Below are 25,372 nucleotides of genomic sequence, written 5' to 3' on the forward strand. Positions count from 1 at the left end.
GGACACAAAGGGATTGTTAGGGAACTAAAGACCCGCGTGCAGCATCCCAGCCAATGCCTGGAGAAGATGATGGATGGGTCCCAGGAGAACGCAGCGAACAGGTAGAAGCCCACCTACAAAGGCGCCGTTTGATGGGCGTCCCTCCCAAATGGGTAGGTTTTTCACGTAGCAGAAATCGGGGGCCCTGTCGGGTCTTTGAGTAGGCGGGGTGGGGAGAAAGAGGGAGGCCAGAGTTTGGGGCCTGCCTGGGAGACGTTTGGAGTCGAGGGAAGGGACCAGCAGTGCTTGGCGAGAGCTCTTACAGAGGAGGGGGTGCTGGGGAGACGGAGCGGGGGTGCGTGCAGGAGCGTCTGCGAGGACAGGCCAGGGGGCGGGTGGTCTCCACACTGCGGAGCTCTGAAGAGGCTGTGACTGGGTTTGCCCAAGGAAATCCTGGGCCAGCCCGCCACCAAGGACGGTCCCACAGCTGGGCGCCAGGAGGCAAGAGGCCAGGAGGGGGAGATGTTCAGATCCTGCAGAGGGGGAGAGGGGTTTGGCCGCCCCTTCCCTCCCCGACCCTCCTCCACACCCCCGTGACTCTCCAGACTCAGATTTTCGGTCTCTCTTTCTCTCTTGCTGCACCTGCAGCACATGGAAGTTCCCAGGCTAGGGGTCAAATTGGAGCTGCACCTGCCGGCCTACACCACAGCCACAACAATGCTGGATCCTTAACCCACTGAGCGAGGCCAGGGATCCAACCTGACTCCTCGTGGATACTTGTCAGGTTCATAACCCACTGAGCCACAGCAGGAACTCTCCAGACTCAGATTTTATTTTTTTGTGACTGGCCCGTGAAAGCCTCTCAGGTCAACGGGCCAGGGCCCTCCAGCCATCACACTTTGCACACAAAGGCATCCCAGAGGTGGGCTCCCACAGCTACAGAGTCGCTCCCATGCACCCCGTAGAGCCTGCAGGGCGTTGAGCTTGAGTCTCCTGCTTTGGATGAAGAGAGAAGGCCTTGAGCACGTGCACGTTGCCCCCAGTGTGGGCCACAGAGGGGCACAGAGCCTCCTTCCTAGAAGCAGGTGCAGCTCTCAGTGGCTGCTCACCTGGGCGATGTGGCCCCTTGCTTGCGGGGGTGCCCGCCTTGCTCAGTAATGAGTTTGATTCTGCCCATGAACGCGTCACTCTACCCAGAGGGCCGGTGGGCAGAGGTGGGGGGCACTGCCGACGGCCCCTCATGGAGGTCGCCGTTGAACCAAAGAGAAACCCACCTGGGACCCCGGGGAGCGTGCCACTGACCCCCGTGCGCCCTGCCTCCTGTGCTTTCCCCCAGAGGTGGCAGCCCCGCCCCCCTTCATCTCGGCTCGAGGTGGACACGCAGAGCTTCTGGAGATCAGACTTCTGGGTGGGGGGCAGGAAAGCATCTGGCCTAGGGGGGTGCAGGAAGGTTCCAGTTTCGCTATGCAGTTTCCCAGTCCTCTGGTAACCAGAGCCTGTGCATTCCCCGCCAGAAGAGAGCCTGGAGAGGGGTCAGCGGTCAAGTGCTGGCTTTCCTCCTGGGCTAGTGCCCAGACCCGTTGGGGCAGCAGGTGGAGGGAGCTGACGCGCTGTTCGGAGGCTTCGAGCTGAGCCTCCCTTCCGAGCTGTTCTCCTCGGAGGGAAAGAGGTGTCCTAAACATCTATGGACGCGCAGGCAGGCTCACTCTCGCCTGGCTGGGTCACCACCAGCTCGCCTTCTCTACGCTGTCCCTGGGCCATCCCAGTGCCTGGAGAACATGTGTCCCTGGGCCATCCCAGGCACGTGCCAGCTTCTCTGCCAAGGCGCAGGGCATTGGGGGTTTACAGGAGGCCGATGAGCTGGGGCGGGAGTGTCTCTGGATTATTTTTATTCTCCAAAGCACACGCTTTTCTTGGGGAGAGAGTGAAGGGGGAGCAGACAGAATGGAGCTTCGGTGGGGAGACTGGTGACTGCAGTGCCCGGAGCGGGTCGAAAGGCCTGCCTTCTTTGTAACCCGGAGGAAATCTGACGGTATCAGCATGACAGTCCTGCTCCCGAAATTAAAATCGAATGTTGGAGACTGAGTCACCTTCCCCAAGGCACGAACGGAATTCTCCAGGGAAAAGCCAAGGGCAGTCTCGATGCCTGGTGCCTCCTGCAGGCGGGGTGCAGGCCCAGTGTCTTCCTGCTGCACTTTCCAGGGTCACCCCCACCCCCAGAACCGGGCTGTGCACCCTCGGGGGTCCCGACCGGGGCACCTCCACTCCGCAGATGCTCCTGTTCTGCTGCTTCTCTAAGCTGGTCGGGTTTTTTATTGTTCCCCTGGCAAAGTGCTGACACACAAGCCCCCACGAGAATATTCTGTGATCCTGGGATCTGAGGCGTGGCCAGTCCACAGGGGCAGCCGAGGGGCTGAGTTTGCCACCGGGATCTCTCAGTAATTCTGTCCTTGCACAGCGGTGTCGTCTCTTCAGCCCCCTGATAACTGGGGAGGAGCTGGGAGCAGGCTCTTTCCTCTCGAAATGAATTGGTCTTTATACTAAAGAAAAGAAAACCACACAAAGCTGTGAGTCACACATTAGTCAGCTTTAACGTCTCTTCTTGTCTTAGACCTGACCTTTTCCACGCCAGGGTGAGAGGGGGAGCAGGTGGCTTCCCAAGTCCATTCTGTGGTTGCGGGGACGAGGGACGTGGTGGGTGCTCCAGCCTCCTCTCTGAGATGTCCTGGGCTCCAGTGCCGGCCACTCTGACCAAGGGTGCAGGAAGCTGCCGACTGTCCTGGAGAGGTGGTGGTTCCTGGGCCTGTGGGTGAAGTCCAGGCCCTAGTGGAGGGCAGCCAGACTTCCAGGCCAGGCCATCCAGGTACATCCCGGGTGCCCCTCACCGGCATCGGGTAAGCCATCCGTGTTTAGGGAATGTACAGCTTAGATTTCCAAAATAGGGTAGGATTCCTCAGTTTAGCCTGCTGAGTATCACCAAGTCACATGAGCCCCCTGGAGGAACACTTGACACTTGTGGGGCATTTAGGCTCTTTAAATGCCCAGAGATTCCTGCAAAGGGGCTCCAAAGCTGTATTCTTTTTTTTTTTTCTTTTTCTTTTTCTTTGTCAGAGTCGCACCCGTGGCATGTGGAAGTTCCCAGGCTAGAGATTGAATCAGAGCTGCGCAGCCACGGCCACAGCCATGCCAGATAAGAGCCATGTCTGTGACCTGCACAGCCACAGCCACACCCATGGCCACACCAGATCCTGAGCCCATGCAGCGGGGCTAGGGCTCGAACCCACACCCTTATGGATACTCGTCGGGTTCTTAACCCACCGAGCCACAGCAGGAACTCCCCAAAGCTGTATTCCTTATTTAAATAGAATTATCCACTCGTTCATATTTGAGAGCCTGCTCTGTTCAAGACCTAGCACGGCACAGGGGAGGAAACAGACTGAGTCCCGTGGCCTCGTGTAGCTTACATTCTCTTGGAGAAATCCAGCTGGAAACGGAAAAGCACCGGATGTATCTGGTGTTGATAAGGAAGGTAGGGAGGAGGTGGGTGGGGGTGCTGCTACTGCAGATCCCGTCCCTGTTGACTCGGTGACATTTGAGCAGAGGCTTGAGCGCAGGGAGGGATCAAGTCTGGCGACTGCTAGGCAGGGGCCTCCCAGGATCCAGAAACGGCATGTGCAAAGGCCCGGGGGTCGGGGAGAGGGAATTCAAGAAAGACCAGATGGCCGGCAGGACCCAGAACGCCAGCCTTGAGGGTCTTGTGAGCATAGACACCGAAGAAGCTCTGGAGAGTTTTGAACAGAATCCCGGCTTATTGTTTCAAAGTGCCACTGATGGAGCGGTGGACGCTGGAGGGAGAGAGCTGGCCCCAGGAGACCTGGTGGAAAGGACCCGATGACTGTAATTGAGTTGAGCGATGATGGTGGAGTGGAGGTGCTGCGGGGAGGTGAGGCAGAGCTGCCCGGGAAGTGGGGAGGGCGGGGTGTCGGGGGTGGGGGGCAGGTGCCCGCCCGCCATGCACGCCCTCCTCGGAGAGCAGGAGGGAAGGGACTCAGGGCTCCGGGGCTGGCTGATCGGCGGACTGAGGTGGTGACGTTGGGGAGGCGCGTGTGGATCTGGGAGGCCCCAGATGCCCCTCAGTCCTCAAGGGGAGCCTCACCTGTCAGCTGAGTGGGGAAGCGACCCCGCCCACTTGTGCTGCGAGGGGACTCAGACCATCTGGGTGTTTGGATTTGGGGCTCCCTAAAGTTTTTCTCGCTCAAAAGGAGGTACACACACTCACACACCCCTCTTGGTTCCTGATGCCTTCTGGGAAGGCGGGTGATAAAGGTTTCCTAACACTAGTTTCTTAGTTTTACAAACTGTTTTGTTGCAGACATTTTGAAACATGTACATAGTAAGAAAATAGTATTAAAAAAAACTAACTACTAATGAAAGTAATAATAATAAAATTAAATGATAAAATAGGGACATGGGGGAGAAAAGGAGGGAAAATGGCATCGTGGATGGTAATATATAGTAATGGTGTCGCATATCGTAAAATGCAGGGAAAAACCTCTGTGAACTCGTAATAAAGCAGATCTGAGCATCAGGTCATTTACCCCAACATTAGATTCCTAATAAAAAAGGACTCATTCAAGGGGCGTGGTCCTTGAACTTGGGAGACTTGAATTTGAGGCTCCAGGACATTGGTTACCGAGTGAGGCCGCCGCATGAGTCACTGGGAGCGTGCAGTGCAGGGCCGTGGGGAGCAGGGTGGAGCCCACGGAGGTGGGGAGAGGCGTTTTCCTGGAGGCGCAGGGGAGGGAGCGAGCTCCGAGGGCAGAAGGTGGACGGCAAGGGGCAGGCTGGGGAAGTGTGGTCCCCGGTGCCCCTTGGGGCCAAGGTAAGTGATAGATCTGGATGCACAGGTGAGCCGAGCTGGGGAGGCCCCTGAGGAGCAGGCGGGAAGTCGACCTTGACCTTCGCTGGTTTCAAAGCAGCAAACCACTCCCAGAGGGTTCTGGGCTGCGGGAGGAACCTTTGAGAAAATTAAGGGCATGTATGGATTGGACCTGGGAGTAATCAGACTGACAGGCACAGGCAGCGAGGGCTTAGTGAGCTCTGTGGGTGGAAAGAAGCGGTTGGCAAGGTGGGAAGCAGAGAGGGCTCGAACCCACATCCTCCTGGATACTAGTTGGGTTCTTAGCCCACTGAACCACGGTGGGTTAAGCCCCAGCCACTAGCATTTGTAGGTGCGTCCGTCCTCCGGGGACCTCTCCACCCCAGGACCTGGAGGAGGTGGCTGTGCCAGGAGGAGGGACCCCACCGGGCACAGCCCAGTGGGGCTGGCTGCCTTTCTCTGCTGGGGAACAGCGTCGCCAAGGTGAAGGCTGGCATCTCTGCGTGTACCATGAGCGTACTGATGGATGTCAGGATGGGTCCAGGGTGGTCTCCCGCTGCCCCTGGGAAAAGCCGCCATTCTGGGCTTGCCACAGGGCGCTGAGCACCAGCGGAAAGGTGCCCCGCTCCAGGAGGAGAGTGAGCGAGCGTGTTGATTGATGTGATGGGGCTTCAGTCCTCGGCTCTGGCTGGTAAGCGGCGACCTTGTCAGGACCACAGCGGTAGTGGCTTCTGGGTTCCTTGAAAGGCAGCCTCAGCGAGGGTGTCTGTGTTTTAAAAGGGCTGCAGAACTCTTTTTGTAACTGCTACCACGCTTTCTGTCTCTGCTGGCTCAGGGTCATCATTATATTCCTCATCCCTCACAAAATCAGTCTCCCCAAATGCCAGTGGGGTTCTGTGGTCTGTTCTCTGCTCATCCTGAGACCCGCTACCTTCTTGGCCCTGGTTGGACCTGCAAGAATCTATTCTCTCCTAAACGGTGATCTCCAGTTTCCTTGGCTGCTCCTGGGAAGCTGTCTCAGTGTCCTGTAGGGGGCCTCCGCCAAGTTTTTGGCTGCCGCTTTCCTAGCCCTGGGTAACATCTACTCCACCTGGAGTTCCCTGGTGGCTCAGCGGGTTAAGGGTCTGGCGTTATCACTGCTGTGGCTCAGATTCGATCTGACTTGGGAACTTTCGTATACTGCGGGCACAGCCAAAGAGGAAAAAAAAAAAAACCACCCGATCCAGACCTCATCCAGGTCCTCTGTTGAGGATGTGGCCATCTGTGGCCAGGATTTGAGGATGGTGAGCTGGTCTGGATGTCTCCTGACCCTCGCCACGTCCACCTGCATCACAGCCCACCACCAGCTCTCAGTAGCCTCTCCTAAACGGCATTGCTGCTTCCAGGTACGTCATCAGCAGCCACCGTCATCTTTCTCAATCAGAAGTCTTTCGTAGATTCCTGTAATGTCTAGGGCAAAGACAAGGCTTCACTGACTCGCGTGTTCTGACCCGGCCAATACCACCATCCCGCACCTCCAGTGCCCCGCCTGCCATGTGCTCCAGGTCTGCCTGCCCTGCGCTGCCTGGCGACTCCTCCACGCCCATTGGAACCGCCTCTGGGCAGCTGGCGGGGCTCTGCAGACCCTTGCTCTTACAGCAGGGGTCCTCTGGAGCAGGGCTGTGGAATAAGGCTGTGAGCTCATGTCTTTTTTTTTTTAAGCCCTCTACTCGATGCTGCTCGGTGGTTGTGGGTGGAAATTGGTAAAAACCATAAAAGGAGTTGGGGGGCAGGGGCAGCCCCTCCCTCCTTCTCATCTCATCTTGATCAGGACGAACTGCCCCGGAAAACTTGTGAGATCCTTTTTCCTGAAGCGCATCGCCGCCGGGGTTCCCGTGTCCTCGCCGGGACGTAGTTGGGGGGTACCTGGGGCGGGAAGAGCATTCCTCTCCGTGCACATGACCCAGAGCACTCTGCCTCGTGCCCACTGTCTCTGGAGCCTCCCGGCCTGGGTGGGGAGCAGTCAGCTTCCACGGCTAACTGGCATCTCCTGGCTTTCACCTCCCCAGCTCCTCTCGCTGTGTCCATCTGCTGCTTCCTCAGAAGGCATGATCGGGTAGGAATCTCGGGTAGGAATCGTCATTAATGCAAAAGCCCACCCATCAAACACAGATTATGGGCTCAAAATCGTCAAAAAGTTCCCCTCTCCTACCCACAAATCCCACGTTATCCTCTGTGTTGAGTCTCTCCAGGAAATGAGGCTTCATCTTTTGGATCCAAAGTATTTTCACCTCCTTGCATCTCAGTCACTGGTCAGGGCAGAGCTTGTGGCTTTGGTGAACCGGCCTCTGGTCCAGCTCAGACACAGCCTGTGCAGACAAAGCAGTGCAGCCACCACTGCTGATGGACGAGCTGTGACCCCAGCTGGAGGGTGGACTCTGGGTCGGGAGGAGACGTAGTACCTGCGTGGGAACCAGGAGACAAGGCTCAGTAGTGCCTCCTGGCCTCAGCCCCCTGGTGCTTGCAGGGCCCATCAGCGCTGTCCCCTCCCGGAGGTCCCGTTCCCGAGCACAGGTCTCCACGGAGAAGAGCTGGGCAGGAAGGGGCGTCTGAGCACAGGGTCACATCACTTGTAACCTCCAGGGGAGGAAACGGAAGCAAGCTGAGGTCCCACGTGACTGGGGACACATCCAGGTGCTTCACTGGGTCCTACCAATAGCTGATGGGGGTGGGGGAGGGGCGGTGCGTGCACTGATGCATGAGTCACAAATGAAAGTGTGGGTCGGGTGGGGGTGGGGAGCTGGGACAGACTAAAGAACTCTGGGATGGCGGCAGGATGGAAGGAACGGCCCTGCTGGGCTCAGTTTGGGTGTCTTTTCCTTTTTTTTTTGGATTTTGTCTTTAGGGCCGCACCTGCAGCATATGGAGGTTCCCAGGCTAGGGGTCAAATCAGAGCTATAGCTGCTGGCCTACACCACAGCCACAGCCATGCAGGATCCGAGCTCTGTCTTTGACCTGCACCACAGTTCACGGCAACGCAGGATCCTTAACCCACGAGCGAGGCCAGGGATCGAACCCTCATCCTTGTGAATACTAGTCGGGTTTGTTACTTCTGAGCCGCGATGGGAGGTCCAGATTGGGTATTTTTTTTTTAAGGGAAGTGTCACCCCCCAGGACCCACTTTGCCCCTTCCCCAGAGAGGCAGCCGCTGTGGTCCTGCCCTCACACCCCACATGAATCACCTTGGGCTGCTGGGACAAAGCTCTAGAGTCCAGGGGCTTGCACAAGGGAAAGTCGCTTCCTCCCAGCCCTGGAGTTTGGGAAGCTCAAGGTCATGTGCTGATTCGGATCTTGGGTGAGGGCCTCATTCCTGGCCCGCAGACGGCTGCCTTCTGCTCTGTCCGCACCTGGCGGAAGCAAAGAGAGGAGGGAGCTGTCTCCCCTTGTAAAGGGCACGGATGCCCTCCGCCTCGCTGACCCCATCGCCTCCCAAAGACCGCATCTCCAAACATCACCACACCGGGGATTAGGGCTTCAGCGAACGACTGTAGAGGGGGTACCCTCCACCCATGGCCCAGGCCTTCTCTCCAGCTGTTCCGGTGCAGGTGTTCAGGTGTGTGCGGCATTGTGGGGCCTTTAGGTTGACCAGAATCCGCCCCAGAGCCACTGCCGGCCAGTCACTCAGAGCCGGGGCGGGGGGCAGCTGATGCCCGGCTATGGTGGCCAAAGCACGGGGTCCAGGGTCCCTGAGCTCCTGCCCCTTGTTCCCAGTGGCTCGGCTGCGTTGCCTTTTCCCCCTCACACAGATCAGCTCAGGAGTGTCATCACTGCCCCGCGTTACAAAGACAAAAACAGGGCTCGTGTCAAGTATTTAACTCAGGATCGTCCCTGGGAATCAGAGTGTGGGCACAGGCCCGGTCCGCTCGCCGCTCGGTTGCCACACGCAGAGCCTGGGGCGCGGGCTACGTCATTCCCACCAAGAGGGCGGTGCCGGGGCCTCTGGGTCCCTCTGAGTCGTAAGGGCGACACACCTGGGTCAGAAGGCACATTCCCAGCTGTCTTTGGACAGAGCCATCAAGGAACAAGGGGCATCAGACCAGGTCACATGAACCCGGCTGTACGGGGGTGGAATTCACCCATCCTTGGGCGGCCCTCCACTCCAGGTGTGTGCCCAGCTGTGGCCAGATGCGGCTTCTGGAGCGATGTCTGCCCAGGGCTGCTCTTGGAGTGCACGTGAGATGCCTGCTCTGAAATTGGCTCCTGGCCCTTCCTTTCCTGGCCATTGGCCCTGGTGAGAGGTCTGCTGGGAGCCAGCTGCCTCGTTCGTCTCCAGAACCTCCCCCCCACCCCCCCAACACCTGAGTGCCTCCCCCCCAAAGCAAACCAAGGCCTTCCAAGCGAATCTGTTCCTTCCCACAAAAACTTCCTCTGCTGGTTTAGTAATCACAGCACAGTGATTCAGGGACTGTAGCCCCCATTCTGTCTGCAGAAGTCACCCATGAACGCCTCATGTACAGAAATGGCCACGTGTGCTTTATTTGCGTTTGTTTATTTGGGGTCCGGGAGGACTTCAGGAGCGCGTGGGCAGGGAGCGGTCCCCCTGGATCCCCCACATGGATGCTAAGCGCCGCTCGCCCGGGGCTGGAGTCGCAGGATGGCTGTCTCTGCGGTGGGACCAGCCACTCTCTGGACAGATGGGAATCTCGTTCCCCTTCTCCTAAACCCTGGAACTAGCAGTGTGGACAGATCCCGTTTGGTCCTCCTCTTGGACGCAGGGAAGGGGCTGGCCAGGTGCTAGAGCAAACTTCACAGACCCTATTGTGCCCCAGGAAGAGAAGGTGCAAACAGCAGGCCAGGAAACACTGCTGGGGCTGTGCGCCCAAGAAGACAAACGAGATGGGTGTGGAGTGGGCATGGAATCTGGGGAGTGAGCCCTACTCTGCCCTCTCGGGCCAGGAGAAAATGGCACATGGCCTCTGGAAGAAAGAAGGTTCCCACTCACCATAAGCTAACATTTAACCCATGTTTCACTGGCTCAAGGGAAATTCTTTTTTTCTCCCCCCTGGTTTCAGGAAGAAGCACATTGCAAAGCGGACAGCATCGTGCAGCATGGTTGCCTGAGCTTCGGAAACTGCTGGAATAACGGGAGAGAGAAATATGAAACCTTAGCAGTTCTCCCAGGAAGAGGGTTTCGCGATGGCAGCTCAGCGGATCCGAGCTGCCAACTCCAGTGGCCTCCCCCGGTGCAAGTCCGAGGGGACCCTGATCGACCTGAGCGAAGGGTTTTCAGAAACGAGCTTTAACGACGTCAAAGGTGAGAGCTCCCCGAGAAGGAGAACTGGCTGGGGGAGAAGGGCAGGCTGCACGGCCTCTGAGACCCAGGGCCTCTCACTCACAGGCTGCCAAGTTCACGCTCACCTCATTAAATCCTCGCTCTCTAAATGTCACCGTGTTGTAAATCCAGCCCAGGAGCAACAACCGCTTGCCTTGTTTTGTTTTGAGGTGTCAGGAGGTTGTTTTGAATTTTCCCCTTTGTAATGAAACGTCTTCTTAATGCAGAATGTGTTTCTCTCTTGGTGACTTTTGGTGACACTAAGGTAGGAGCTGGCGGTGCGGAAACCTAGGGGGAGAGAGAGAGTGGAGCATCGGGGAGGGCCCGAGAGCCCCTGGGAAATGAAAGCTGGTTGGTCTCGGGCACGAGGTCTCTGCAAAAGGTCCGAGAGTGAATACCTGAATCACAGCCAGCCAGCTCCGCCTTTGCCCCAAGAAAGCAGCCCTGGAAGAGCGTAAGCTCACGGACCTGGCTGTGTTCCAGCAAAATTTTACGAGACCCGTCGCTGGATTTGGCCGAGGGGCCAGAGTTCACCAGCCCCTGGTTTGGGGTGGACCAGAGCGTCAGCACTCTGTGCCTCTGGATTCCCCTGACAGCCACATAAAACAGGCCTGATGATAAATCCAACTTTTGGACCCTGAAGTGGATCATGGGAGGTCATTTTCTTCTAGAAATCCACCCCCCTACCCCGCCCCCACTAGCCATGGCCAGTGTCTCCCATGAGCTTGCTTGCTTTCTTTCTCTGTTTCTTTCCTTCTTTCTTTCTTTCTTTCTTTCTTTCTTTCTTTCTTTTTTTAGGGCCGCACCCGCAGCATATGAAAGTTCCCAGGCTAGGGGTCTAATCGGAGCCATAGCTCCCGGCCTACACCACAGCCATGGCAACACCGGATCCTTAACCCGCTGACCAAGGCCAGGGATTGACCCCGCGTCCTCATGGATACTGGTCTGGTTTGTTAACCGCTGAGCCATGACAGGAACGCTTCTCATGAGCTTTCTTGACCTCATCCAGCAGCAGCAGCATCTTCAGGTGACTTTCCCACAGCAGTTACCCAGTTCTGTTGAAATGGTCCGTGGTGTTGCCTACAGACCACTGAACAGCAAGAGCTTTACCTTGCTTATATCATTAGCCCCTGGTGCAGAGTGGGTGCTCAAAAAATATTTCTTTTAATTAATCTGCTGTCTCCCAGACAAAACCATGGTGCTGGACCCCGATGCACTAAAAATCATGCCTGCCTGTGATTTCCTCTTCTCATTTCCACTTGTCCTCGACTTGTTCTTCTTCCCATCTGTCCTTTTTATGCTTGTAGCCCTGAGCATTGCTTTAAATGTTCTTTTAAAGAAAAAGCTAACAGGGGAACCATGAGATTTTATGAATAAACAGCAGCAGACCTATTGGGCATTGCTATAAGCAGTCAAGCCGTTTATTTTTCATAGTCTGGTAATGGGCATTGTTTTCTTGCTTTATACCCTAGCTAATCATGCTTAGAGCTGGAAATTGTGTGTCAGAATTGGGCTGAGATTTTTTATTTGGGGGGGGGGTCGCACCCACAGCATATGGAAGTTCTCAGGCTAGGGGTCTAATCGGAGCTACAGCTGACAGCCTACAGCAATGCCAGATCTGAGCCACGTCTGCGACCTACACCACTGCTCATGGCAATGCCGGATCCTTAACCCACTAAGTAAGGCCAGATATAGAACCCGCATCCTCATGGATGCAAGTCAGATTCATTTCTTCTGAGCCACAGCAGGAACTCTGGGGCTGAGATTTTGAAACGAGGGCAGAGAGCTATCGTTTTAAGATGATGATCCTGGGAGTTCCCTGGTGGCTCAGTGGGTTAAGGTGTTATCACTGCTGTGGCGTGGGCTCGATTCCTCACTTGGGAACTTTGGCTTGACAAAAAAAAGATAAATGATACTGACCTGGGAGGAGTTATTCCTCAAAGAATATTGTAGCTCAGAGAGTAAGACAGGTGAGACACCCAGGGGTGTAGGGAGGGGCTGGTGAGTCCAGGCGAGACGCCCTGACTCCACTCCTCAGGCGCAGCAGGTGCTCCAGGCAGCATTTCAGCCCAGCAGCTCCCCACACATCCCGATGGTAGAACAGGTGGGAGTCTTCTTCCAGCCAAAATAGGTGCTGGAAACACCTTCTTGCCCCTTGGAGTTCCCATCATGGCTCAGCAGAAATGAATCCAACTAGTATCCATGAGGTTGCCGGTTCGATCCCTGACCTCGCTCCGTGGGTTAAGGATCCAGCATTGCTGTGAGCTGTGGTGTAGGTCATGTGTGCGGCTCGGATCTGGTGTGGCTGTGGCTGTGGTGTAGGCCAGTAGCTACAGCTCCAATTTGACCCCTAGTCTGGGAACCTCCATATGCCGTGGTTTCGGCCCTTAAGCAAACAAACAAACAAACAAACAAACAAAAACCCTTCTCCGCTCCCCCCCCCATGAATCTTTTTCCTGTAGAAGAACCGAGGCAGGAAGGTAGGAAGCTGTTACTCAGGGGGCTGAGCCTCCTAACACACGGGGACATTTCGGTATGAAAATCCAGGTCGCTGTGACTCCGGGCAGCACTGCTGGAAATTGATAGGGATTCCTCTGCATTTGATTGCACAGGCTTCTGTCCCAGGTGCTGGGGGCAGTTGATGGACAGAGAGCCGGGTCTTGGAAGGGAGTTCACACCACGGTCGGCTTGGACGGGGCCCTAACGGGGAAGGGACGCCAGCCCCCAGCTGAGCCTCATCCTCGGGTGCAGTCAATTACCACTCCTCTCCTAAGGAGGGTGCCTTGGCATTTTAAGTAAAAGCGCTTTTGTTCTTCAGTCTGGTGAGCCTAAAGTGATCGTTTGCATTGATACATTTTCTTAGGCTACGTCCAAAATCTGCTTCATAGCGCTGGGTTTTAATTTTTAAAATATTACTGTAAGGGAACTATGCTGGGGGTGCCTGATAGGGATATAACTTTTGAGGAATTCTAACATGATTTTAATAGCTGGCGAGCTTTCTTTAATTGTCATCTGGTTTTCATTTCTATGGGACATTTTCATTAGCTGTGTCTAGGAAACAAAAACTTTACATTACAAGAGCCTGTGACTGGAAAACAGTGGGGGAGAAGCTCTTATGTTATCCCCGGACCCCAGTTGACCCATCCCCCCTCTTCCCTCCTCCCCTCGAAGCATTAGCTATCTATTCTCCTGGAGTTCTGTTGTGCCTCAGCAGGTTAAGAACCCACTGTGATGATGTGGGTTGGATCCTGGCCCGTGTTCAGTGGGTAAAGGAACTGGCGTTGCTGTGGCTGTGGTGTAGGCCGGCCGCTGCAGCTCTGATTCCACCCCTAGCCTGGGAACCTCCGTATGTGGCAGGTGCAGCCATAAAAAGGAAAAAAAAAAAATCATTATCTTTTATTTGGCTGTTTGTATTCACTGCCCCCCTTCAGTGTTAAGTGAGTTCTCTCTGGCGTGATTGTATGACAGACAGACACAGCCAGGGGGACTCTGACGCTGCCTGTGGCCAGCACCTTGTCCCAAGGACACGGATGCAGCTTCGCTGTTGTAAGCTTACAAGATGAATGTTCATTCCACAAATGCTTATGTGACACAGGCCCTGTTCCAGGGTCACCACTGTGAGCAGAAAATACCTTAGTGGGGCTTATACCCTAGTGGGGCAATGGAGCCCTCCCCCCCAAAATAAGTCAGAATAAAATTGTAAGCCCACCAGAGCCAAAATAAACATGTAAGGTACATTTTATATTGGTTGATCAATGCTATGGAGAAAAATTGAATTAGGAGGGGGTGGAGATGTCTGTTTAAACATAACACCTTGTCTTTTTTGGGGTTTTTTATGTAATGGTTTTTATTTTTTCCATTATAGCTGGTTTACAGTCTTCTGTCAATTTTCTGCTGTACAGCAAGGTGACTCAGTTACACATACACATATGCCTTCTTTTTTCTCACATTATCCTGCTCCATCATAAGTGACCAGATATAGTTCCCAGTGCTAACATAATGCTTTGTGAGTCCCTCTCTTTGGTTGAACCTCACTCTGTGAACCACTTTATCAGCCCCATCTCATTTAATCCTCACCTGAACCCATTGGCAAAAGATGGCTCTTCTCCATCATAAAGAATCTCAGGCTGTGGTGCTCACACAGTTGCAAAGAGTGTGGATTGAAGGCCCAGGTCTAGGGATCCCAGAACCAGATTCTCCCCGACACCCCCGACAGAGGGTGGCAGGTGACAGCTCTCCAGGCCTAGGTCGACTTCCTGCCCAGCACATCTCTGTAACTGAGTTAATGTAAATGAGTAGAAACTTCTTACTTGTATTTCCTGAGACTTTGCCAAGGAAATACAACTTCATTTTCATTGTTTCCTCTTAAAGGAAGGGGAAATTGGCAGATCATGGGGGGGGGGGGGAGTGGCAATTTCATAGAATAAGATGCCTGCTGCCTTCATCATATTTGAGACAAGAGGTAGGTATTTTTCAACTGTAATGTAGCCCTTTCTTTGCTTGTTTACATAAGCATCTAAGAAAAGTTTGCTTTCCATTGCTCCTTTCAGAAAGGCAGAGTATCAGCCCACTCAGCAAAACGAGGCACAACTGGCATAGGGATTGGGGAGAAATATTCAGGCTTATTTCCATTAGGAAGACGTTTCTTCAGCCTCTGAGTGTATGTACTTTGTCAGGTATGGGAGGGCGAGAAAGCACCTAGGTTTTTCATTGTTATTTTTCAAAACACACCTTGCTTGTTTAAATGACTTTTTTTTTTTTTTTTTGCTGGTCCAGTTGCTGTCTGTGTTGGTAACACACAGTTGAACACCAAGTGCCATAAATTAGCTGGAGTCATTGTTTAAAGTGTGGCGAGTTTTCAGCTTGCTTAAAGAGTTGTTTAAAAATAATGTGAATTACAAATAGACCTAAACCTTTGATTTTCAAGGAAGGAGGGAGCATTTCCACGCCCTTCTTCAGAATGATCCCTTAAAAGAGGTTGAAAGAGACTGACCTCAAACATCTGATTTCATGTAAACAACTTGATGAAAACGTAGGTTCAACTTGGAAACTCAGAAAGGAGCCTGATTGTCAGAATTTTGGTGTTTTGTGCTGAGGGCAGAACATGGCATCAGCTCTTAAACAGAGGGGTTCTGCTGAGGGTCTTTTCGGGTCCCTGGTGATGTGGCAAGGTCCCTTAACGCAGCACCACTGTTGCCTGAATCAGTGACATTCACCTTGTCTGTCGATCAGCCTCAGAAACTTAGGTGCATGAAGAAAAATTTGGTCCAGTGAGATGCTTAGAGCCGGAGGTGTGTTGCTAATTCCCTGATGCTGATGCGTGTTTCTGAGGATGCTGGAGAGACTTGCCATCCAAATTAGACGGTGCGTTGGGATGCGATGGAATTTGGAAAGACAATGCTTGATTCGGGGGTCAGCCGGGCGAGTCACACCCCAGAGGGCACGTTGTTTCTGTCAGTTGCCTGCGCGGCTCCTCGTCCCCATGTTGGGCACGGGGGCGTTTGTTTCTCAGACCGCTCGCCTCCCAGGCTTGGGACAGGGCTCTGCCCCACCCGCGCCACCGCCCGCGGCCGCGCCCTCACTCCTGTTCTGTGTGTTTCTCGCAGTGCCTTCTCCCAGTGCCTTGCTCGCAGACAATCCCACGCCTTTTGGAAACGCAAAGGAAGTGATTGCCATCAAGGACTACTGCCCCACCAACTTCACCACCCTCAAGTTCTCCAAGGGCGACCATCTCTACGTCCTGGACACGTCGGGCGGGGAGTGGTGGTACGCACACAACACCACCGAGATGGGCTACATCCCCTCCTCCTACGTGCAGCCCCTAAACTACCGGAACTCCACCTTAAGCGACAGCGGGATGATTGACAATCTTCCAGACAGCCCGGACGAGGTGGCCAAGGCGCTCGATTTGCTCGGAGGGTGGGCCGAGGACAAGAAGGGATTGAGCAAACCCTCCAGTAATAATCCCTTCTGGAACGGGGTCCAAACCAACCCGTTTCTCAATGGGAACGTGCCGGCGGTGATGCCCAGCGTGGACGCGCCGACTCCCCAAAGCACCGTGGACCTGCTCCTCTTCGACGCGGGCCCGTCCTCGTTCACCGAGTCCGGCGCGGCCACCACCAACAGCACCGGCAACGTTTTCGACGAGCTGCCGGCCGCCGGCCGCCTCCACGCCGAGCCACCGGTCAAGCGGGACAACCCCTTCTTCCGCAGCAAGCGTTCCTACAGCCTGTCGGAGCTCTCGGTCCTCCAAGCCAAGTCCGACGCGCCGGCGTCCTCGGGCTTTTTCTCGGGCTTGAAGTCGCCGGCCCCCGAGCAGTTCCAGAGCCGGGAGGACTTTCGGGCCGCCTGGCTGAGCCATCGGAAGCTGGCCCGGTCTTGCCATGACCTGGACCTGCTGGGCCAAAGCCCCGGGTGGGGCCAGACCCAGGCGGTGGAGACAAACATCGTGTGCAAGCTGGACAGCTCGGGGGGCTCGGTGCAGCTTCCCGACACCAACATCAGCATCCACGTGCCCGAAGGCCACGTGGCCCCCGGGGAGACGCAGCAGATCTCCATGAAGGCTCTGCTGGACCCCCCGCTGGAGCTCAACAGCGACAGGTGCAGCAGCATCAGCCCGGTGCTGGAGGTGAAGCTGAGCACCCTCGAGGTGAACACCCACATCGTCTTGGAGATGAAAGTCTCGGCCGAGGTGAAAAGTGACGTCTTCAGCAAAAGCACAGTGGGCCTCCAGTGCCTGAGGAGTGACGCAAAGGAGGGCCCGTATGTCCCCATCCCGCTGTCATACAGCTACGGGGACACGGTCCAGGTCCAGCTGGACAACCTGGAGCCCTGCATGTACCTGGCCGTTGTGGCCCACGGCCCGAGCATCCTGTATCCCGCCACCGTCTGGGACTTCATCCACAAGAAAGTCACCGTGGGTCTCTATGGTCCCAAACACATTCACCCATCCTTCAAGACGGTGGTGACCATCTTCGGCCATGACTGTGCCCCAAAGACCCTCCTGGTCAGCGAGGTCACCCGCCAGGCCCCTGGCCCGGCCCCGGTGGCCCTGCAGCTCTGGGGCAAGCACCAGTTCGTCCTGTCCAGGCCCCAGGACCTCCAGGTCTGCATGTTTTCCAACATGACCAACTACGAGGTCAAAGCCAGTGAGCAGGCCAAGGCCGTGAGGGGCTTCCAGGTGAAGCTGGGCAAGGTCAGCCGCCTCATCTTCCCCATCACCTGCCAGAACCCCGGCGAGCTCTCGGACTTCACCTTGAGGGTTCAGGTGAAAGACGACCAGGAGGCCATCCTGACCCAGTTCTGCGTCCAGACGCCCCAGCCGCCCCCCAAAAGTGCCATCAAGCCGTCCGGGCAGAGGCGGTTCCTCAAGAAGAACGAGGTCGGCAAGATCATCCTGTCCCCGTTCGCGGCCACCGCCAAGTACCCGACGTTTCAGGACCGCCCGGTGTCCAGCCTCAAGTTCGGCAAGCTGCTCAAGACGGTGGTGCGGCAGAGCAAGAACCACTACCTGCTGGAGTACAAGAAGGGGGACGCCATCGCCCTGCTCAGCGAGGAGAAGATCCGGCTCAAGGGCCAGCTCTGGACCAAGGAGTGGTACATCGGCTACCACCAGGGCAAGGTCGGCCTGGTGCACGCCAAGAATGTGCTGGTGGTGGGCAGGGCGCGCCCCAGCCCCCTGGCCGGGCCCGAGCTGAGCACGTCCGCGCTGCTGGAGCAGATCCTGCGCCCCTGCAAGTTCCTCACCTACATCTACGCCTCGGTGCGGACGCTGCTCATGGAGAACATTGGCAGCTGGCGCTCCTTCGCCGACGCCCTGGGCTACGGGAACCTGCCGCTCACCTTTTTCTGCCGGGCCGAGCTGGACAGCGAGCCCGAGCGGGTGGCGTCCGTCCTGGAGAAGCTGAAGGAGGACTGTAACAACGCTGACAACAAAGAGCGCAAGTCCTTCCAGAAGGAGCTCATGATGGTGAGTGCCCAGCGGGCTGTGGGCGCCTGGAGGATGGGGCTGCCTCCAGCCAGCCTCCAGCCCCTCCCTGGCACGCGTGGATGCGGGGGTGGTCTCGTGAGGCCCTGGGCTGGCATCTGGGCCCCCTCTGCTCTCTGAAACTCCCGGGCAGGGTCCCAAGCCTGCACCTGGGGACAGGCCTTTAGGTGGGAGCAGCAGGGGCCCCCACACAAGCCAGAGGGGCCACAGCGGGGGTTGCCGGCGGAGGGGGGGTTCAGGTCTCTTCTCGCTGACTCTGGGAGCTCCTCAGCAGGCCAGAGGGGGCTTCCTGGGGGAGCAGGGGCTGCTCCTCCATCACCCCTATTTTAGATCTGCTGGGAGGGGACCCACCCTTTCATCAGATGCCCAGCGGGACCCATGACTTGAAAGTGGCACACCGCTCACCTCCCCAGAACGCTGACTTTCTCCTGCCAGGAGTGTTTCTCTCCAGGCCTTGGTGGAAGGCTCTGCCCTCGCTCTGTACCCGCTTCCTCCTCTTGGCACGAGCTTGGGTTGCAGCGAGGTCGGCCTCCACTTTGCCAGTGGAACTGGGAGCCGGAAGCCTGAGGAGGAGGGAGGTCGTTAGAGTCCCACCTCTGGGCACGTCCAGCCCGCAGGCCACGGGGAAGGCGTTCGCTGGTTGCTCTCACGGCTCCCAGCGGACCTGGGCTCGGCGCTGGTCCCGTGCTCCACAGGCAACCCACTCTTAACTGGTTGAGGTCCAGTAGCCTCAGAAAAGCCCAGTGTCCCCTGGAAATACATCCCTGGTCGAGTCTCTGCCAGAAAATCTCTGTCCGCTTCCTTCTGGAGAGACGCCAACGCGGGTCCCTTCCCTGGACTCACCACTAGTCTGCGTTTCCGTGGGATGCCTCCGTGACTCAGTCCTAGGCTTTCTTCCTTGTTCCGTCAACTCCACACAGCCCTTTGCGCCTCCTAATCTCTGTAAGGTGAGACTCCCGGAGCCCCGAGCTTTTCTGCCACTTCAGCTTCACCCCAACACCTGCCGTTTCGCGTGAGTGCCTGTTGGAACGGAGAGGCCGGGGGTGTCTGCGGGCATCTGAGGATGCCGCGTGGACCGCGGTGGACAGCTGAGGCTCGTCACTGCACACATCCCGGGCTGCCCGATGGAGGGGTACAGTCCCTGGCAGCGTGGCCCCTGCTGCGGGGTGCTGCCTTGCAGCCTGGCAGGGAGCAGGCTGTGAAGATAGACCCCTGATAGAGGCCCACAGTGTTACAGAGTGCCAGGTGCTGGGCACAGAATGAGAGCCTGCCGTGGCCCAGAGGCAGGAGACAGCAGCCAGAGGTGGCAACCAGGCGGTCAGCGATAGGGCACTGCTGGCAGCTTCTGTGGGGAGGAAGCAGGTTGTCATGGCGACGGGGTGGCAGTTGTGTGGAGGCAGCAGGGGAACCTGCGCCAGTGCTGGGGGGGCTCTCCCAGAGTTGGGGCCCTGGGCCCCTCCTCCAGGGCTGGCCCACCTTGTGAGGTCAGTTCTCGAAGCTCGCATCCAGCCCGAGCTACGCAGACTCCTCCCACTCCTCGGCCCCGGGGGCGGGGGGCAGCCTCCAGCCGGGAGGGCGTCTCTCCATCGGCGCTGGAGTGATGGGCTTTCATGGAACCTAAACGCTATGGATTGCTCCTTCGTGACAGCTAGAAATGCCCACCTTGCTTGGGCAGAGGTGAAGGACCAGAGAGCCCGAAGGGCTTTTTCCAGCCCCGGATGAATAATGACGCAGGACGTGATTTCTGCTTGTTTCCTCCTCGTTTCTTTGCATCTGTTTTTATTCACTAGGGCAACTTTGCTGTGGGGCCAGGTTTTTCTGGTGGCTTCCCGGGGTTAATGTGTGTGTGAGGACAGGGGTCTTTGTGCATCTCGGCCCCTCCCCCACCCGGACTCAGACTCCCACAGAGAAATTGAAATTCGACCTTGGCAGGAACACAGCTCTGAGACAAGGTTAGATTTGTGGCACAAGGTGAAACTGGTTTTGCAGCGGACCCCCCCCCCCCTTCCCTCCCCCTCCCCAGCTCCTCTCCTGTCTTGGCATCTCTGGGGCGGCAGGTTGGAACAGTTGGCCCAGCTTCTAGAAACCACAGGCTGCTTGATCCCCGTGTCTCTGGGCTGTCGCGGGGAACCAGGTGTTTTATTTCTGGGGACTTAACGACTCGCTAAGCAGTCAGATTTCCCACGGCCTCAACCACTGATTCAACCCGGCCCTCCATTCGCAGCCCCCCCCTCCCACCCCTGTCATTGTGAAGGAGGTTTTCTGTTTAGTTGTGACTCTTTGGTTTGGGAGCAGTGACTGAAAGAGTTAGAAGTGGTGAACGTTTGGGGCAGTGACTTTGCAGGGCGATGGAGAGGAGAAGGAATCAAATAAGAACAAAGTTGCCATCCTTCCTGTACGGCCCGGCCTGGCCCGGCCCGTGCCCCTGGGGCCACATCTGCCTCCTGCTCGCCGGCCACTCTGGCGTTTTCTCTGTATCTTGGACACACCCCGCTCCCCTGCGCCTCGGGCCTTCGCCTGTGCTGTTCCCTCTGCCCGAATGCTCTTCCCCCAGTTTCCTGTGGTGGCTTTTCATCTCCTTCAGGTTCCAGGCCAAATGTCCTCTTGTCAGCCCTTTCCTGCAGCCCTGGATAAAGCCACCGTGGGCCTCCCGGCCTCTGCCCCTGAGCCTCTGTGTTGTGTATCGTTGTCTCCACGGCGCTTGCTCAGATCCGAAATGGTTGGGTTTGCTTGTCATTGTGGTTCGTGTTATTACCCTGAGCGTGAACTCCGCGAGGACAGGGATGCCGGGATGTAGGCAACACTGGGGCGTGTGATGAACACTTGAGCGAGCACGTGCAGCCTGGGGCTCGGAGCCGGACCCGGCCTCGTGGCATCCGCCCTGTTCTCTGGTTCCATTCCCCCTTTGCACCGTTTGCATGAACAGTTGCCGTGTCCCAGCTGGTCCGGGGGCACCTCGTGTAACCCTTGAGACCTCCCGCTGTGGCTCTGCTGCCCTTTCTCACCCACACAGAATGACCACAGGGGAGAATGACCCTCTGTGACCGTGGGTGGCATCCAGCCCTAACGAATGAACAACCACAGGAGTGCAGGACACACCTGTAAGGGGCCCCGAAGACAAGGCCTCCTTGGCGTGGGCGGACCAGGGAGGGGCACACTGGTGTGGGGACACGGAGGGGAAGGGGCTGTTGGGTTGAAGGCACAGCCTGGGCAAGGGCCACGGATGCAGGGGAGCAGGGGATGGGGTAGAACCGGAGGCTGGGCAGATACAGGATGAGGCGCCCGGGGGGACACGCTCCTCAAGCTGGGTGAGGCTCGCGCTCTGCTCTGTGGGCGGTGAGTGGGGCGGAGTGTTTGGAGGATGGGAAGGGCTGGACCCAGGTGTGTCCTCCTTGAGGATCTGCCCAGGTGAGTCGTCGTTCGTTCCTGCTTCCCACTCTCCGAGCTGCTCAGGTGATAGTCCGTGACACGCGCCCTGCCCTCGTCACCCCCAGCATCATTCTTTCTGAACACCCGGATGCCTGGGGCGGGGGTGAGGGGGACTAATACTCAGTCATCCCTGGATTTGAAACTGACCGTGCTCACGGCCTGAAGCCACCCAGAACACAGATTAGGACGTGAACCCACGTGCTGGGACTCGGACCCAGACTGGGACTTAAACCCATGGTTTTGTTTATTTATTTATTTATTTTTGTCTTTTTGCCATTTCTTGGGCTGCTCCCGCGGCATATGGGATGTTCCCAGGCTAGGGGTCGAATCAGAGCTGTAGCTGCCAGCCTACACCACAGCCACAGCAATGGGGATCCGAGCCGTATCTGCGACTTGCACCACAGCTCACGGCAACGCCAGATCGTTAACCCACTGAGCAAGGTCAGGGATCGAACCCGCAACGTCATGGTTCCTAGTCGGATTCGTTAACCACTGCGCCACGACGGGAACTCCCTAAACCCATGGTTTTAAATGAGAATCACTCACCTGGTGTCTGGACTCACTGAGGTTCAGGGTCTTCATGCCTCCACGCAGGAGGAATTCAGCGAGAGACAAAGGGACAGGCAAGAAATAGGTCTATTAAGATCGGATGATTGCGAGAAATGCCAGCGGGCAGGCAAGGGGGGGCTCTGCCCTGAGGATCCAGTGGGCTACGGTTTTATCAACCGAGGGGAGTGGGGTTGGAAAAGCCTGCTTCTTCCTTTCTGGGAGCAGTAGCTTCTCCTTAGTACCTGGTTAGGGGGTGTATTCAAATCAGCAGGAGAGGGTCCTCAAATGCCTGCCCTCGGTCTGAATCTGAAGGCAGACCTCACCCCACCCCCTACCCATCGACCTGAGGCCGTTCTCACCACCCCCCACTAGTCAAGCCAGCCTGCCTTGTAGCTGACGGCTTTCTTGAGCAGGTATGAACTCACAGTGGTCTCCCAGTGGCCCTTGGGTTTCCCTCTCTGTCTATGACCCTTGACTGCGACTTCTGCAGCCACCTGTGCTAGCTCCATCCCTGTCGGATTCACCTCTTGTTAAGGTAAAGATGGGCAGTTTGGTTTCAGCCGAGGTCAGAGATGAGACGTGAGGGCCAAAGGGATGGGCTGCTGGGCAGGGAACCCTCACAGCCTGGGACTGGACCCCTTGGCCTTTTACCCCCACCCCCCATCCCCCTTCACCTGGCCAACCTGCACAAGGGGGCGCTCTGTCCTACCAGCTCTGGTTTCACCTCTGTCCTGCCCTGGCGGGGTGGGGATGGGGTGGCCCTCGTGCCCCCCGGCTTGCACCTCCTCCAAGGGGCTGAGAGGGGCTGTTCCCAGGCCACGTGCACATCAGAGCTGACCTTCAGCCCCTCCCAGGTCCTCGGTCTGCACCACCTCCTGGGGCTCATCCCAGAATGAAAGTAATCCTCACTGACTTTCCCCTTTGCGAAGACCCAGCTGCTGCTCTTGGCATTGATGTTTGACGGTTCTGAAGGACGCCGTGGAAGGTCCCCTGTCTGGCCCGTCTCCCACAGGCAGCTTCTGCCAGCGGTTGGGAGTGTAGACACCACAGTTATTCCCCACTTCCATGGGATTTGCCCTGGGCTGGCCATACTCTGCATTTTGCCCTGGAGAGCGGGCACAAGTGGCTCAGCACTTGCTGAGCCACCTGTGCCCCCCCCCCCCCCCCGCCAGCGGGACCAGTGCTGCTGGTTCTTGGTCTTTGGAGGGGGTGGCCAGAGGCTTTTAGCTACTGTTAATAAGACCTGGTCCAGTAAGAGCACATTGAGTGGCTGGCCAACGAAACTTTCGCAACACCTGGGAATGAGCATTCCTAGCACCATGGGACGAAATGGTCAGGCAGTGCCCCCCAAAACGTATGGCCGAAGTTAGGACCATGGGGGAGCCCTGTGATCTGAAGTTTGGCCCTTGCCGTCAGCCTCCACGTGGATAAAATTACGAGCCACTGCAGCTGCCGCTCCGCCCTGTAGGACCCCCTGCGCAGAGCTCAGGGTGAAAATCAGGAGTGAGACACTCTGGCTCTGGGGAAACTGGAAGAACAGGTCTTCGGAAAGTCCGATAATTTTAGGAGGAGATTTTCTGTGCCCAATTCTTGCATCTCCTCTTATCTAGAAAAACACTAAAATCCTTCGTGGTGATGTCTGCTCCTTGTGACTGGTAGTGGCCTTCAGGAGACCAGGCACAAACCTTTGTAAAGTGTGTGCCCAGCTGCATCCCCTCACCTTTATCGCATCCCCCTTTTCCTCTTTGGCTGGTATTAAATACCTCTGCCCGGGCTGTAGTTAAGGATAAAACAAAGGATGTCACGGTCATCTGTGAACGCAGTCATCTCCAAGGGGAGTGAGAGCCCGTGAGTCCCACAAGCTGTGAAGACTCTGGATACGATATGGCAAGGTGCATATCAAAGGATCAAAAGAAGGATTTCAGGGAGCCCAGGCCTCTTTTGTCCCTGCTCCCTGTCCTTCGTCGCAGAAACTCCCATATGTCTTAGCTCCTCCCTCACCACCTCATGGCAGTTTCTCAGGGCTACCTGAGATGCTGGTTCCCAGGGTTAAGTCCTAGTCTTGCCCCAAATCAAACTTAACTCTCAACTTTCAGGTTGTGCATTCCCCCCTGCCCCAAGAGGAAGCAGTTAACTACCGCCTGTGCATCTAGGGAGGTTCCTGGGGACTTCCTGCCAGGTGGTCCCAAAGCCCTAGGCTAAAACAGGGAGGAGCACTCGTTGCCATGGTGACGGCCCTTGTGGTGTCTGAGCATCTCTGGAAAGGAAGCCTGGCTGGAATGTGCAGCAAAACTGAAGTGAGGCTTTGTTGTATTTTCTTAAGAATCTCTTCAAACAGGGATCGGCGCCTGTTTTTGTACAAGAAGTTTTACTGGAACACAGCTGTGCCCACTGGTTCAGGTGTTGTCTGTGCTGTTTTCTTGTCACTGGTAGAGACCCCCTGCCCGCAACGCCAAAAGTAGGTCCCATCTCACCCCTTACAGAGCCAGCTGACTTAAGTCACGGGTCACTCCAGGTAGGAGTCCAACTGGAACCCGTGTTGTGCTTTATTTCGTTGGGTATTTTCTGGTCTTACCTGCGGGGACCGGTGTATGTGCCGAAGTTGAAAGGGACAAGCTTCCAGAAGCACCTCCTGCCACTGCTGAGAAATGTTCTATTGCAGAGATGGGGCGGGGGGGCGTCCTTCAAGGAAAAAACGCATAAAGTACCCCATAGCAATGACAGTGTGGTCAGTGCTGGGTCCCAGCTGTGGCCACTCAGGGCCGGAGAGAGGGTTTGAGTTTCTCAGGAGCTTTGTGTCTGTGGGTGCGCCCGGGACCGAGAGCAGCTTTGATGGCCGCCCACCAGGAATCCCTGAATCAGAAGCGGGCAAGCACGTACCTGGAAACGGAGGCCACCTGCGGAGTCAGGCAGCTGGGTGGGAACACTGTCACCAGGGGGCTGGCCAGATGCCTCGGGACAGTAGGCATGGCTTGAGGGGACCTTGTCTGCCCCGTGTGTCTGGCTCAAAGCACACCAGGCCAAGAGAATGTAAATCCAGAATATTCTACCAGGTCAGCACGCCCTCCCCACAAACACCTAGCGGTGCCCCTTTCCTATCTTTCATACTCAAATCTAGTCAACACTGAACTTCTTTCAAACAGTGTCACCTGAAGATCTCCAAGTTCAAAGAGACCATTGTCTGAAATACCTAAGCCACTGCAAGCAAGCTTCCTGCTCAGTTCCTGGGGTCACAAGG

At 56.5% G+C, this 25,372-nt stretch overlaps 1 protein-coding gene across 3 annotated transcripts in view; it reads left to right on the forward strand.

The window, feature by feature from the left end:
• The window catches only part of SH3BP4 (SH3 domain binding protein 4), a 103,300-nt gene that overhangs the window by 60,179 nt on the left and 17,749 nt on the right, over positions 1 to 25,372 (forward strand). For all 3 annotated transcript variants that reach the window (XM_047773830.1, XM_047773829.1, XM_047773828.1), the window contains 2 exons: positions 9,910 to 10,151; positions 15,776 to 18,138. In XM_047773830.1, coding sequence (XP_047629786.1) covers positions 10,034 to 10,151; positions 15,776 to 18,138 — 2,481 coding nt within the window. In that variant the 5' untranslated portion in view covers positions 9,910 to 10,033. The remainder of the gene's footprint in view (positions 1 to 9,909; positions 10,152 to 15,775; positions 18,139 to 25,372) is intronic.

This window comes from Phacochoerus africanus, chromosome 3 (genome assembly GCF_016906955.1).
Source record: "Phacochoerus africanus isolate WHEZ1 chromosome 3, ROS_Pafr_v1, whole genome shotgun sequence".
In the NCBI taxonomy this organism is placed as follows: Eukaryota; Metazoa; Chordata; class Mammalia; order Artiodactyla; family Suidae; genus Phacochoerus; species Phacochoerus africanus.